This window comes from Gracilinanus agilis, chromosome 5 (assembly GCF_016433145.1).
Source record: "Gracilinanus agilis isolate LMUSP501 chromosome 5, AgileGrace, whole genome shotgun sequence".
Classification (NCBI taxonomy): Eukaryota; Metazoa; Chordata; class Mammalia; order Didelphimorphia; family Didelphidae; genus Gracilinanus; species Gracilinanus agilis.
In genome coordinates this window covers 6,157,841-6,172,253 of record NC_058134.1, presented here as the reverse complement: position 1 = coordinate 6,172,253, position 14,413 = coordinate 6,157,841, and the positions used below count along the sequence as shown (strand labels likewise).

Below are 14,413 nucleotides of genomic sequence, written 5' to 3'. Positions count from 1 at the left end.
ATTAAAGAGGAGAGTATTTAAAGTCAGAACCTCAAAGTGCTCTCTCCATGCTAGCTGGCTTTTGAAATGAGGAAGGTGGTAGCTGGGGGAAGTAACCATTTGTGCAGAGAAATAAACGAAACACAAATAAATGCCCAAGAGGAAGGCGCTCTCCCTCTGAGGGGAGGGGGAGGGGGCAGGAGAGGCTGCTTTAGGGTGGAGCACTGGAGCTAAGCCTTAGGGAGAGCTGGGGTAGGAAATGAGGAGGGAGGGCATGGCAGACAACAGGACAGTCTATGCAAAGACGCAGAGGGGGGAGATGGATGCTGTGGACAGCAAACAATGAGCTTGGAATTTCAGAGCTGTGTCAGTCCTTCCTCCTAGGGGTGCTGAGGGCCATGCTGGCTTCTTGAGCAGACCCGTTCTCTAGCGGGATTGATTGTGGGCAGCTGGGTGGAAGCTGGACTAGAGAAGGAAGAGGCTGGAAAACAAAGACTTCTCAGGAACCCATCCCAGAGGGGAATATGCCACCCTCCCCCTCCATGCTGGCTGGAGATGGAGCCATCTTGGGTCTTTCCCTGGTCCTACTTGCGCCCCTGCTCACCCTCAGCAGTTTGGGCAGTGGAGAAAGAACTGGGGAGATGTTTCTGGGTTGTTTTCTGGGAGGGTTTCCCTAGCCGGGATCTTTCTTCTTTCTGACCCTCCGCACATGCCTCTCCAATGCCCAGCCTCGGCTCCTCCTCCCCACGGCCCTCTGCAGAGAGGGTGCCCGTTCCAGAATCACGGCAGGGATCCCGTTTCTCTCCCTATCCGAGTCCTGCTTCCTAAAGACAACGGGGAGGGAGGTGAAAGCCCTGGGCCCCCAGACCCGACTCCCTCTGCCATCCATAGGGAGATTCCCAGCCAGAGATCAGGGGGCGCCCCTCTCTGCTGTTCCATCGGGAAAGGGGAGAAGGCTCCCCGCTTCCTGGCCCGGATCCCCTTCCGAAACGTGCCAGGAATTTCGAAATGGCCTTCCTCCATCCCCTCGCTTCCTCCATTTACCCCAGCGTTTCCCGAGCCAATCCACGAGGCTAGGACGGGCCTCCTCTCGTTTTTCTAAGAAATGCTTCAATCCCTTCTAAATCTCCAGTTACAGTAAGTGGCCGCCCCGCTGATTCGATTTGAGAATTGGGAGCCCGGTCTGGATTCACTCTGGGCGCATTAGCCCGGGGCCGATGGACAGCGGCAGCATTTTAAGGCTGTAATGGGCAGCTGAAGGCTGCCTCAAACCCATCCCATCCGCTCCCCTGGTGGATGGGGGCGGGGGTGGGCTGCGGAGCCCTGGAAACCCAGCTGGCCATGAATGGGCTCAGCCTGCCTGAAAGTTCATTCATAAAATGGAGTCGCTGAGGGAAGGGAAAAACAACACCCGACCCACCCCGGAGTGAGCCGAGGGTGTCGGGTTTCCTCAGCTGCCGCCTCCTCTCATTGGCCCGCCTGGCCGTAACCCGAGCCCTCCCTGGCCTCGCTGGCCTTCCCTCGGAGAGTGAATGAGCCGCTCCATCCTCGGATGAGAAACATCAACCGGAACTGGTTGGTCTGAATTCCATTCAAATATGTCACTGCGGCCTCCCCATCTCGCTGGGCCAACTTGGGTCTTAGAGCCTGGGGAGGGGGTGCGAGGCAGGGAGCGGCAGCGGAGGAGGAGGCCGCGGAGGCCTGAGCTTTCGTTCCGAGCGCCTGCGTGTCTGTCTGCGCCTTCAAGCTCTGAGCAGAAAACAAGCCTTCTTCGCAGGCTTCTCCTTTAGTTTTAGAGAAAAAAACCAGCGACACTTCCCCGACCCCTAGGAGTTCTGGGAAATATCTGTCTGGTGACTTGGTGTAGTCAATGGAAGGCTGGACGGCTTGGAGTCAGAGAGCTCTGGGTTCAAATTCTGTCCCTAACTGTGATTAGCAGTTCAACTCTAGGCAAGTCCATATGGCATCTCATTTAGCCTCAGTTTCCTCATCTGTAAAACAGGCGGCTTAGTGGCTCCCTTCCCGTGTTCTGAGCTAATGCATCTACAGGTATTCTGCAGGCTTTCTAGCAGGCTGCACGATGTAGGCTTCTCTGATTTGCTTTTGGTCACCGTCATTCCATCGGCCTGGAGGAATCCTCCGGGTGTTCATTCCCAGCCCTGAATGGCACCAAGGATTCTTCTGGGACTTGGAGTCCTCGAGAGCTGCCTGGGACGCTGGGAGGCGAACTCGGGGAGGTGCCCATTTCCTCCCTGCCCTCACTGGCAGAATTTGTGCCATCCTGGCCTTTGCTTCTGGGGGTTCCCTGAATTGGGGAGCAGAAGTCCAAGGCAGAGCGATTTCATGGAGGGCATTTTCCAGGCGAGGCCCAGGCTGAGGACGATGATTGCTAATTAGGATTTGTAACTAGCGCGCCAGTCCTGGCTGGCCAGGGCAGGGGACCCGCCTCCTTCTTTCCTGGGAGCTTTCAGTGTAGGTCCCCTTGCAGAGTCCGGAGACACACACATCCGCGCATGTGTATCTCCATCACACATCCTATGCCCGCTAGCCTGAAAGCCTCCATAGGGAGCCGATATAGACAGACGGTCACATGCACACACTCAGCCACAAGTACATCTTTTCTATAAACGAAGGGCAAGGGCGAGGCGACCCCTTAAGGCAGCACCAAGCCCCCTCGGGCACTTTCCTAGACAAACACACACGCTTTCCTTTTCCCCTTTCCCTCCCGGAGCCAGAGCGGGCTTGTGGAGAAGCCCATTTCCTGGGCAGCCGCAGGCGGGCAGGCTGGGTGGCTGGCTGGTCATCCCTGCAGCGAGCCCCCTCAGGGTGGTGGCACTCCGGCCCGCCCTGGTCTATTTCTGTTTCCTGAATGTGTTTCGCAGGAGACAAGCGGTCCCCCTGCTGCCCCCTGACACTCCGTGGCCAGACTATGGTGGCCCACGGCCGACGGGCAGCAGGAAAGCTCGGCAGGGATCCCACGTGTTCAGATTTCCCGGACACCGGAAGGCAGGCAGGAGCCTCTTTGCTCCGTGCAGGCCAAGGGGGTGAAGGGCTCTTGGGAGGGAAGAAGGCCTGCTGAGCCCCCATTCCCGGGAATCCCACCGCTAGATTGCCGGGGAGGGAGAAGGAAGGCGTTTGGCCGTTGGGTCGGGTAACAAAGTTATGGGAAGCCGTTCATGAGGGTTATTCATGTAGAAAGCAGAGAGTACTGAGGAGATGAATGGCATCCGGCTGGAGAGAAAGAGCGAGGCAGGGCCTGAGGCTTTGGGGGCTCTGGAACCCACAGAAAGCCTAGGGTGGCTCCAGCCCAGCCCTGGAGAGGGAAGGACGAAAGACTAGCCTTAAACAACCAGGCACAAACCCCCGCGCAGGTTTTTCACAAACTGACTTACGGTGGCTCGCAGGGCCAGATCGTTCAGGACTTCCCCCCCCCCCCCCCCCCAACCCTGCGAGGCGCCCGGAGCGCTGAGAGACCTCCGTTTGCAGGGCCCAATTGATTTTCTGTTTTCTGTCCTTCCGACCTGATTGACTTTGGCGCGAAGAGCATCAGACGCAGAAGATGCCGCCAAACACCTGGTTGATGCTCCAGACCTATCAGGGTGGCGCCTTGTCATGGAGGCCGGGAGGCCCTCCAGCAACCCCCGGAGGCTCCTCAGGAGGGGCGTGGGTGCTTCGCTCGGTAGCAGGCAGGACCCTTGGCACGGGGCAGTAAAGCAATGGGCCTGGGCACAGGGCGAGGCGAGTTCTCGTCTCCCCGTTGTTAATGAGCAGCCATGGGCACCGCGGCCCACTGCCCCTCCCCCTGGGTTCCTAATCTAGGAAAGCTTGGCTTGGGCTCGGGGCCCCAAGTGTGCCCGGGCTAGAGCACGTCTGGGGCGGGAATTCTTTGGGCTTGAAAAAGACCTATTTCCGGCCTAATCACTGCAGTTCAGTCCAGCCATCCGGGATCTTGTATTCAACATTTACAATCCGGATTCGGAGAAGGGGCCCCGCCGGCAGCCCCGGCCCCGAGGCCGAGAAGCCTGAGCAAAGGGCCGCCAAATCCCTGGCTGTGGCTTTTTTGTTCCTTCTGTTGACCTCGGGGATGTGCCCAGCATGACTGGCTGCCATACCGCGGAAGAGCCGATCCTGAAATGTCGTCGTGCTCCTGAGCGCGCCATCCATCAGGAAAGTCAAAGCCGTGCCAGAAGCCTTCTTATAAATATTTGTGCCAGTCCAGGCAACCGCGGGAGGGGGGCGGGGGATGCCCGAAGGGATGCTCTGCTAATCCCTGACATTTGTACTGGGCTCTCCAGTTTGCAAATGGCTTTAACTCATTCGCCCCTTTAAGCCTCACAACAAATCGGTGAGGTAGACAAAGTAAGTATTTTTAGCCCCATTTTACTGATGGGAAAACAGAGGCACAGAGAAATTAAGCAACCTATCTATAGTAACTTCATTAGCTGGTGGGAGAAGTGGAGTTTGAGCTCATGGCTTCTTGGTTCCAGGCCAGCCTGTCTGTGCCCATGAAATTCTGCTGCCTCATTTCTAACCAGGACCATTTGCTGGGGGCAATTCAGGCATTGAAAGAGGAAAAAGAAGCCCTTCAGTGCAAGTGCCTTCTTCCCTTATCCCTTTACAGATTGGAAAGCTGAGGCTCATGGGACTCAATCTTTATGAAGCCTTTCTCTTGCATTTAATTTTTTTTAATTAATTTTTTTTGTTTTTAGAAAAATTTTCCATGGTTACATGATTCATGTTCTTACTTTCCCCTTCACTCCCCAACATCCCCCCCCCCCATAGCTAACTCAAATTTCCACTGGTTTTAACATGTGTCATCAATCAAGACTTATTTACATATTATTGATAGTTGCATTGGGGTGGTAGTTTCGAGTCTACATCCCCAATCATGTCCGCCTCAACCCATGTGTTCAAGCAGTTGTTTTTGTTCTGTGTTTCCTCTCCTGCAGTTCTTCCTCTGAATGTGGGTAGCATCTTTTCCATAAATCCCTCAAAATTGTCCTGGGTCATTTGCATTGTTGCTAGTACAGAAGTCATTACATTCTATTTACAGTGTATCAGTCTCTGTGTAAATGTTCTTCTGGCTCTGCTCCTTTCACTCTGCATCACTTCCTGGAGGTCTTTCCAGTTCACATGGAATTCCTCTAGTTTATTATTCCTTTCAGCACAGTAGTATTCCATCACCAGCATATACCACAATTTGTTCAGCCATTCCCCAATTGAAGGGCATCCCCTCACTTTCCAGTTTTTTGCCACCACAAAAAGTGCAGCTATAAATATTTTCATACAAGTCTGTTTATCTATGATCTCTTTGGGGTACAAACCCAACAATGCCATGGCTGGATCAAGGGGTAGGCAGTCTTTTATCACTCTTTGGGCATAGTTTCAAATTGCCCTTCAGAATGGTTGAATCAGTTCACAACTCCACTAGCAGTGCATTAATGTTTGCCACATCCCCTCCAACATTCATTACTCTCCCCTGCTATCATTTTAGCCAATCTGCTAGGTGTGAGGTGATACCTCAGAGTTGTTTTGATTTGAATTTCTCTAATTATTAGAGATTTAGAACACTTTCTCATGTGCTTATTGATAGTTTTGATTTCTTTATCTGAAAATTGCCTATTCATGTCCCTTGCCCATTTATCAATTGGGGAATGGCTTGATTTTTTGTACAATTGATTTAGTTCGTTGTATATCTGAGTAATTAGACCTCTGTCAGAATTTTTTGTTATAAAGATTTTTTCCCAGTTTGTTGTTTCCCTTTTGGTTTTGGTTGCATTGTTTTTGTTTGTACAAAACTTTTTAATTTAATATAATCACAATTATTTATTTTACATTTGGTAATTTTCTTTAGCTCTTGCTTGGTTTTAATTTTTTTTTCCTTTCCCAGAGATCTGACAAGTATACTATTCTGTGTTTGCCTAATTTTCTTCTAGTTTCCTTCTTTATATTCAAGTCATTCACCCATTCTGAATTTATCTTGGTGTAGGGTGTGAGATGTTGATCTAAACCTACTCTCTCCCATAATCTCTTGCATTTAAAAGAAGAGCCACAAGTCCAAGAGCAAGATAAGGCCAGGGTAGGAGGTTTACAGGTTTTAATAGACAAATTACTTGAGCTCTGCTTGAACTTATATTTAATATGGCAGAGCATTTGATGCTTGAGACTGCAGGCTGTGAGGACCATCCTTGGTCTGAACTGTTCATGACCAGGTATTGAGAACAAAGGGTTTTCAGTGCTGCCTGTAGAGTTGCTGTGGCTTGAAGGAGAAGATGCTTTCTGTTTATTCTCAGGAACTTCAGGCCAGAGAGACCCCAGGGCGCCTACGTGGATGAAGCAAAGTATTTGCTTTCTCCCTGTGAAGCCCTGGGGAACTGGTCTGAGCCTCTATTAAAGTCAGGAACCTCAAGGGAGGCTCCTTTTTTATTTTTATTTTTTTAATTTTTCCATGATTCCATGATTCATGCTTTCTCCCTCCCCTCATCTCTCTCCCCTCCTGGAGTTGACAAGCAATCCCTCTGGGTTATACCAATGTATTCAAAGGAGGCTCCTTGAGCCTTCATGCTTAGTCTCATAAATCCACAAAGTATAGGCCAAGGAAAGGGGAGAGAGCATTGTGCCTTCATCTGTTGATTCTCCACTTCCCTGGGAATCCTCACATGCCATTTGGTCTGGCAGAGAAGGGGGCTGTTCACAAGGGGACCATTTCTTGCCCGTTCACTACACTAGAAGGATGTCGCTGATGGGGGCCCCCAAGGACTTGCTGCTGTGTTTGAATTTCTTTGTTGGGCAGGGCAGCTGTGCAATCCTAACCAGCACATCTGTGATGATGTGAGTGATGCCTTTGTGATGCCCAGCACAGCCTCTGAAGGCTGGGGCTAGTGGAAGCCAGACTTGGCTCAGTGGGCAAGGAAGTGAGAGCCATGGATGGAAACACTCACACTCAACCACTCACTTTGGAACGATGATACCCCTTGAAGGCTCCATGTTTAATGCTCTGAGACAGCAGTGCCAAACTCAAACAGAAATAGAGATAAGGAGCCCTGTGGGATTCCTATCGACTTAGAAAACCACAGATTGACATCATCTAGGCCCTTCTGTAATTGCAGTTTTTGAGTCTATTATTCCATATTACCCAGTTACATTTAATTCTGGTTTAATCTCACTTGGAAGTTTTGAGAGCTGCTGGCCCCGTGTTTAACAGCTGTGCCACACAACAGGTGGCACGACCCAGACCTGCATTTTCAGCCATTTTTAAAAATTAAAATTCAGTGCAGATACTTTTCACACTCTACTAGCCAAACAGAAAGTTATGCACAGTTTAGATAGAGGGATGAAGATTGATGATGATGATGATGATGATGATGATTGCTGGTATTTATGAGGCACTTTAAGGCTTTAAGAAATATTTTACATCCAGTATCCAATGTGGATAGATGGATGGAACCATGGATCATGGGATGGATAGCGAGATGTTGGATGAGCTGAATTGGATGTATGGTTGGATAGTTATAGAAAATGGTGATCAAGATAGGGAGTGAGTAGACCAATGGATGGATGAATGAATGAATGAATGAATGAATGCATGAAAAGGCATTGATTAAGCACTACCCCATTCCAAACTATGTCATACAAATACAGAATCAGACCATTCCCTATGTCAAGAAGCTTCCATGTTAATAATTGGGAATATTTGCAATTTAAGGACTGCAATAAAAAATAAGGAGTTAATTGTAGATTTAATTTATCCTAGTTTGAGATGACCTTTCTTTTCCCTTTTCATATTTTTTTAAATTATAAACTTGTCTTTTTAAAAGCTCTACCATGACCTGGTGTGTGTGTGTGTCTGTGTGTGTGTGTGTGTGTCTGTGTGTCTGTGTGTGTGTTTATATGTTCAAGATAGAGACAGAGACAGAAACAGAGAGATAGTGATCTTCAGATTTCAAGCCATGCTTTGGGAACCCGACTGTCCCAAGCCCCCTCTCTTCCTGTTCCTTTAACTTAATCAAAAGAAAATCCCCATCTTTAGTGTGTGTGGCAAAAGCTTTGCTTTTGAAGCAGCTGCTGAACCCGTTAAAATACTTTGGAGTTATAGCTGAGCATTTAGTCGGACGATATCAAGCGGCCAGGCCAAATTTCATTGGCTGGAGTTTTGATTCGATAAGGTAGACTTGAAAGCAGCAGGCAATTTAATTAGCCATAATTCTTCTGGGCAAGTCATTACTTTGATGAATTTCAGAGCAATGTTTATGGCTCCTAATTAACCATGTTAGTCATTTGATTGAATAATCACTTTGGAAATGTTTCTACAATCTGATTAGAGTCTGACCCACTCGGAGAGTCATAAATTAACTGATCACACTTTAGAATAACAAGACTAGTTACTTCATGGCAGAGAAGCCCTCCTTCACTCCATTTTTCAGTTCTCTCTGGACTGGTTCAAAGGCCCAAGTTAGGGAGAGAAGCGATTGGGAACACAGATGAGCCTAGCCTTCCAAAGTCTTGTCTCCACATGCTTGGCAGGATAGAGGGGAAGCTTGTTGGGGATGGATGACCATCAGGTCCCCTTCCCCAGAGCAGAGATGATCATTTGTCTTTCTTTGTATCTCTAGTACTTAGCACGTTGCCCGAGTCATAGTAGTATCTCTCTAAATGCTTGATGACAGCCTGATGAGAAGGGGGCTGCTTTGTTTCCCCCTGAGCTATGGACCACCTTTTAAAAAAATTTTTATTTAGAATATTTTCCCAGGGTTACATGATTCATGTTCTTTCCCTCCCCCTCCACCCCCCCCATAGCTGACATACAAGTCTACTAGATTTTACATGTATCATTGATCAAGACCTATTTCCATATTATTGATAGTTGGCCTAGAGTTGTCATTTAGAGTCTTCATCCCCAATAATATCCCCATCAGCCCATGTGTTCAAGCAGTTGTTTTTCTTCTGTGTTTCTCCTCCCATAGTTCTTCCTCTGAATGTGGGTAGCATCTTTACCATAAGTCCCTCAGGAGTGTCCTGGGTCATTGCATTGTTACTAGTAGCAAAGTCAGTTACATTCGATTGTGCTACAATGTATCAGTCTCTGTGTACAACGTTCTCCTGGTTCTGCTCCTTTCACTCTGCATCAGTTCCTGGAGGTCTTTCCAGTCCACATGGAATTCCTCCAGTTCATTATTTACGGACCATCTTTGGCAAGCACATATCTCCTAGCTTTGGGTGAGCTGAGATGTGGGAAAGAGAGCCCCTGAATGATGGGATCTCAGACCTATTGCTCTGGGAGGTTTCTCTGGTGTTTCAGTAGCTACAGCTCTCTCCATTGCCGAACACAAGGGATGCATCATAGAAATTTCTCCAAAGAAAAAGAAGAGATAGGGTATACTCTAAACAATGCCATGAACATGTGAAATGCATTTATTAAGGTTGTCCTCTGTGCCAGGCACTGAGGAGCTGATCTTCCTCAGGCTCACTAAGCCACATGGCATCTGTCCAGCTTAAAATCTGTATACACAAGAGATGGCTTGGTAGCTCAGTGGATAGAATGCCAGGCCTGGAGCTGGGAGGTTCTGGGTTCAAATTTGATCTCAGACACTTCTTAGCTGCTTGATCCTGGGCAAATCACTTAACCCCAATTGCCTAGCTCTTAGTAGTCTTCTCCCTTGGAACTAGTACTTAGTTGTTATTCTAAGACAGGTTCAAAACAAAACAAAACTATACATTCACACACACACACACACACACACACTTATCCCTTTGGCTCACATAGCTCAGACTTCTGATCTTTGTGACTTTTCAGATAAGATGGTAGTTCTCTACTGGAGTTCCCGATTAGGTCTGGTATCTCAGAGATATTCCAAAGCTTCTCTCGTTCTTCCCATTCTGTCTTCCGTGTCCCTTCATCCTTGGTAGGCTTCCCAAACATCCCAGGGGCAATCCCACTAACAGGAAGGATGAAGCTATGATGTGTCTCTCCTTCCTAACCTGACCCCTTTGTTCTCCCTGTTCTCTCTGTCTCCTGTTCTCTGGACTGCTGCAGGAGCAGCAGCAGCAGCGACCTTCCAATTGAATCCCACCCTCTTGCCCATTCAATTCATTCTCCTCCCAGCCACCAAAAGAATCTTTCTAAAGGTTTGCTCTGGCCACCTCACACCTTTGCCCCAGGATCTACAGTGACTCCTTGGTTCCTCTGGAATCAAACACAAACTCCATACAGGTATTTAAAGGCCTTCACACCTTGCCTCCTGCCTACCTTTCCAGGCATGTTCCCTGTGACTTCCCCTTCACTCTGTACGTTCTAGGGAAGGTGACTCATTCAGTATTTCTCAGACCAGCATTTCGTCCCCACTTCTGTGTCTTTTCAAAGGATTTCCTCCCGTGTTTGGAACATGCTCCTTCCTCCTCCCCATCTCTAAGCATCCCCGGCTTCCTTGAAGGCTGAACTCAGATGCCGCCACCTCCTGGAAGCCTTTCCTGAAATGCCCAATTGTTAGTGCAAGTGAGCTCCTCAGATCCCCTTGGATTTCTTTTGTGTCTGTGGTCCACCCTGCAGTAAGCAGAACGTTGGCTCCCGAGGGCAGCGGCTCTCTTGTTTTGTCCCCAGTACAGAGTGAATCTGTTCCATTGGGTGTGTGCACAGAGTCCTCCTTTCTCACATGGGAGGATGAAGTCTGGGTCCTCCCAGGTAGTGAGAGACACAGTCGCATTCTGCATCCTTCCTGCACTGGGCAAGGGAACGGGTCAGCTGCTTTATTTCTCCAGCTTCGCTCTAACTGGCTGCCAATTGGTAGGATTATTTTTTGTGACCTTGAGTTAAAATGAATAGAACAAAGCCGTTGCATGCCAGCAGAGATGGCAAAGTCCTTCATGAGGCTTGTCCCCAGGCCTCAGAGGGGGCACCTCAGGCTGGCCAGGGGAGCTTGCCGAAATCCTGAGCAGGCCAACTTTTGGGAGATCACTGACCTCAGCAATTTGGGGACTCAAAAGAGAATCAAGTCCCCTGGAATTCTGTGGTGCCAGGAATGCCAGCGCACAGAGATGGTGCCTCTCCCTCATGTGGACTGTCTCCAGAAGGGGCACTGTCATTCTCATGCCCACGAATGATACAGCCACAAAAGAAAAAAAGCATCATTTAATCATTTTTAAATATGCCAGAGAAATCCGCAAGAAACAGATGAACTAGGCAGCGTCAGCACTCCCAGGTTAAATAGGAATCAGAGGAAAAAAAGCTACCAAACAAACCCAAGTTATTATTGATGGGAGGAGGAGGAGGAAGAAAAAGCAAAGTGTACTGGGGAAAGGTGCACTCGGGATTCCTTTATTGTCTCTGCACCTGGAATAGCCAGACTTATTGATGCTGATTAAGTTCATAATGAAAAAAGAATTTTGAAAATAATAATAAAAAAAGACAAGATGTCTTGCCTAGGAGTCTCACGATTGGTTGGTTGGCCAGTCACTGAGCCTGAGGCAGGAGCAGATTCTGCCAGAGGGTTCACTTATTTCTTTGTCATCTCACCAGAGAAGAGTGGATGGAGCTCAGCTTCGGGCTGCGGGTTCACAGGGGATGATGTGTTCCTTATCATTTCTGGTGCCTTTTTCTGATTTGGAGGATTTTTGTCGGTTTGCTAGTTTGTTTTCTCTTGAGAAAGAATCCATGGGTTCAGTTTGGGAGACTGAATGTAGGAAGAAACAAAGGCTTCTGAATGCCTGCGGAAAAGCTTGGAATCCTGTCCTGAAACAGGCCTAACTTGTATTCAGTGTATCATGTTCCTGAAAAGAGGACTCTGTGTGTGTGTGTGTGTGTGTGTGTGTGTGTGTGTGTGTGTGTGTGTGTGGAGAGAGAGAGAGAGAGAGAGAGAGAGAAAGAGAGAGAGAGTTGTAAAGGGGGGAGGGGGAGGGAAAGACAGAGACACAGAGAGAGAGACTGAGATAGAGAGAGATTGAGATAGAGAGATTGAGATGGAGAGAGAGAGTCATAAAGGGGGGAGAGGGAAAGACAGACACACACACACACAAAGAGAGAGAGAGAGAGAGAGAGAGAGAGAGAGAGAGAGAGAGAAACACTAACCTCAGAACCAGGGAGAACTGAGTTCTAGTTCTGTAGTTCATATTTACTTGCTTTGTGACTCTAAGAAAGTCTCGCTGAGACTAAGTTACCAAATGGATGCCATCCTGCATCGAGAGGGAAAGGATTTGTTCACCAGGAGTTCCATTTTCCCATGAAGTCACAGACTCAGCCCATTTGAAAAAATAGGAATGTGAGCCCACATCTCGGGAGTACAAATTCAGAGGAGGCTTCCCAGTGGAGAGTTTTTAAAACAAGAGAAGAGAGTTTTAGGAACCAACCAGTCAATTGGAAGAAATTCTTGCAGCATGAATCTGATTGCTAATGAGTGTTTAGCTACTGTTAAAAGTCTGGGTTCGTCCCTGTTCACCTGGAGAGAAGCCATGTGGCACAGTGCGAGTGGGGCAGGCTGGGTAGCTCCTTTGGGAGTGGAGAGGGGCTCTGATGTTTTCCTTTCTCTGATTAGAACATTGTCAGCGAGGCAGAGGGTAGGATTATTTTGACAACATTTTCTTGTGCAGAACTGAGGAGTCCATATGATAAGCCACATTTTATGTGGAATTCTGGAATTCATGCCTGGAAGGTATCTTTAAGACCAACAAGTCCAAACTCTGGGTTACAGGTGAGGGGTTTCATGAAGCTCAGGGAGGTTTAGTGACTTACCAAAGTCATACTGAAAATGACTGGCAGAGCTGGGACCAGAAGTTCCTAAATGGCAATCAAATGTTTTTCAATAAGCAATGTTCAAATTCAACATGTCGGGGTAGAACTTTACTCTCTGAAAATTCTTTACTCCAGGCTGGGTTCTTGTCTTGGCCATTTACAACCTCTTCTGGCTTCTCTTTCCCCACCTGTAAAATGCAGGACCCAGACTTGGAGCTCTAATCAGAGGAACTTTCTGGAAAATGAAGTGGCTCCATGAGATCAATCAATCAACCAGTAATTGTTTATTAAGTGCCTACTAGGTCCAGCTCTAACCATCTGGGATGCCTTCTGGCTGGGGGCCTAACCAAGTGGGGAATGCTGGGAGATCACTTTCCTCTGGTATGGAAAAGTCACCATTGACTTCCTGACCGCCATCTTTAGAGTAGCACAGTTGCTTTTTGAAGAATGTTTGGCCTTCCAGATCGCTTGGAGAAGCTCAGCTTCCCACCGCCCCAAGGTGTCCCCACACCCATGACTTGTACTTCCTCCCTGCTGAGTGTCTCCACAGTGTCCCTGCAGATCGAGTTGCTCATTGTTTCTCTTCCATCTATGGTTTTGCTGTAGCACTAAGCTAGTGCCCGCTGCCCTTCCAGACCCTCCTCTGACCAATGTTACCTTCCCTTTCAGAAGTGCCTAGCTGCCACTCCATTTACATGCGGCAAGAAGGCTTCCTGGTGCACCCCAACAGAACAGAGGGTGAGTCTGTGCACTGTCCTGTCTCTCTCTGTCTCTTTCTGTGTCTGTCACTCTGTCTCTCTCCCCCTCCCTCCCCCAGACCCAGGCTTTCTCTGCCTCTATCTGTCTGTCTGTCTCTTTCCTCTTCCTCTCTCCCCTTTTCTGTCTCTCTGTCTCCCTTTCCCTCTCCCCCCTCTCTGTCTCTGTCTGTCTCTCTATCTCTCTGTCTCTCTCTCTCTCTGTGTCTCTGTGTCTCTGTCTGTCTCCCTCTCTTTTTCAGCATGCTCTGATAGAAAGAGTGCTAAACTTGGAAGGCCCAAGTTCAAATCATGCCTCTGACACTCATTCCCTTTGAGCTGCTGGTGGGGTTACTTCACCTCCTCATCTGTGAAACAAGTGGGAGTCAATTAGATGATCTATGGGCCCCGTGTCCCTGCTAAATTTCCCCCCAGGCACTACCAGGGAAGGTGCTCCCACTAACACTGGCCAGGTTTCTCCAAAGGGATCTTATCTGCCAGAGCAGCGAGGAAAGTGCTTTCTTTATAGCCGAGCACCAAAGAGCCAGCAGAGCAGGCGCTGGGCATGGAGTCAGCCCCGAAGTCCTCAAGTTGGCTTTAGTACTTCCTAACTGGGTCTCTCTGGGCCACTTTTTGAATGCCCCTGAGACTCTGTTTCCCTTCAAGGGCTGGACTTGGGCATTGGATTCACTCCTGGACTTCTGGACTTGCCCTCACACTTGGCAGAGCTTTCTGAAGCTGATCTTCCTAAAGTGCTTTGTAATCCTTAGAGCACTGGCTAGATGCTCGTTATCATCATTCATTATTGTTATTGTTATTTCTCATGCATACTTAAAAAAAAAAAAGCACTCCACTATTTGTCTTAGTAAGAACTCTAAGACAAAAGGGCAAGGGCTAGGCCATCAGGATTAAGTGACTTGCCCAGGGTCATCCAGCTAGGAAGTGTCTGAGGCCAGATTTGAACCCAGGCCTGACACCC

At 48.5% G+C, this 14,413-nt stretch overlaps 1 protein-coding gene across 1 annotated transcript in view; it reads left to right on the top strand.

Moving 5' to 3' along the window:
- Nucleotides 1-14,413, top strand: part of ETV1 (ETS variant transcription factor 1) — a 40,316-nt gene that overhangs the window by 14,202 nt on the left and 11,701 nt on the right. The window contains exon 3 of the mRNA XM_044678845.1: nucleotides 13,370-13,438. Coding sequence (XP_044534780.1) covers nucleotides 13,370-13,438 — 69 coding nt within the window. The remainder of the gene's footprint in view (nucleotides 1-13,369; nucleotides 13,439-14,413) is intronic.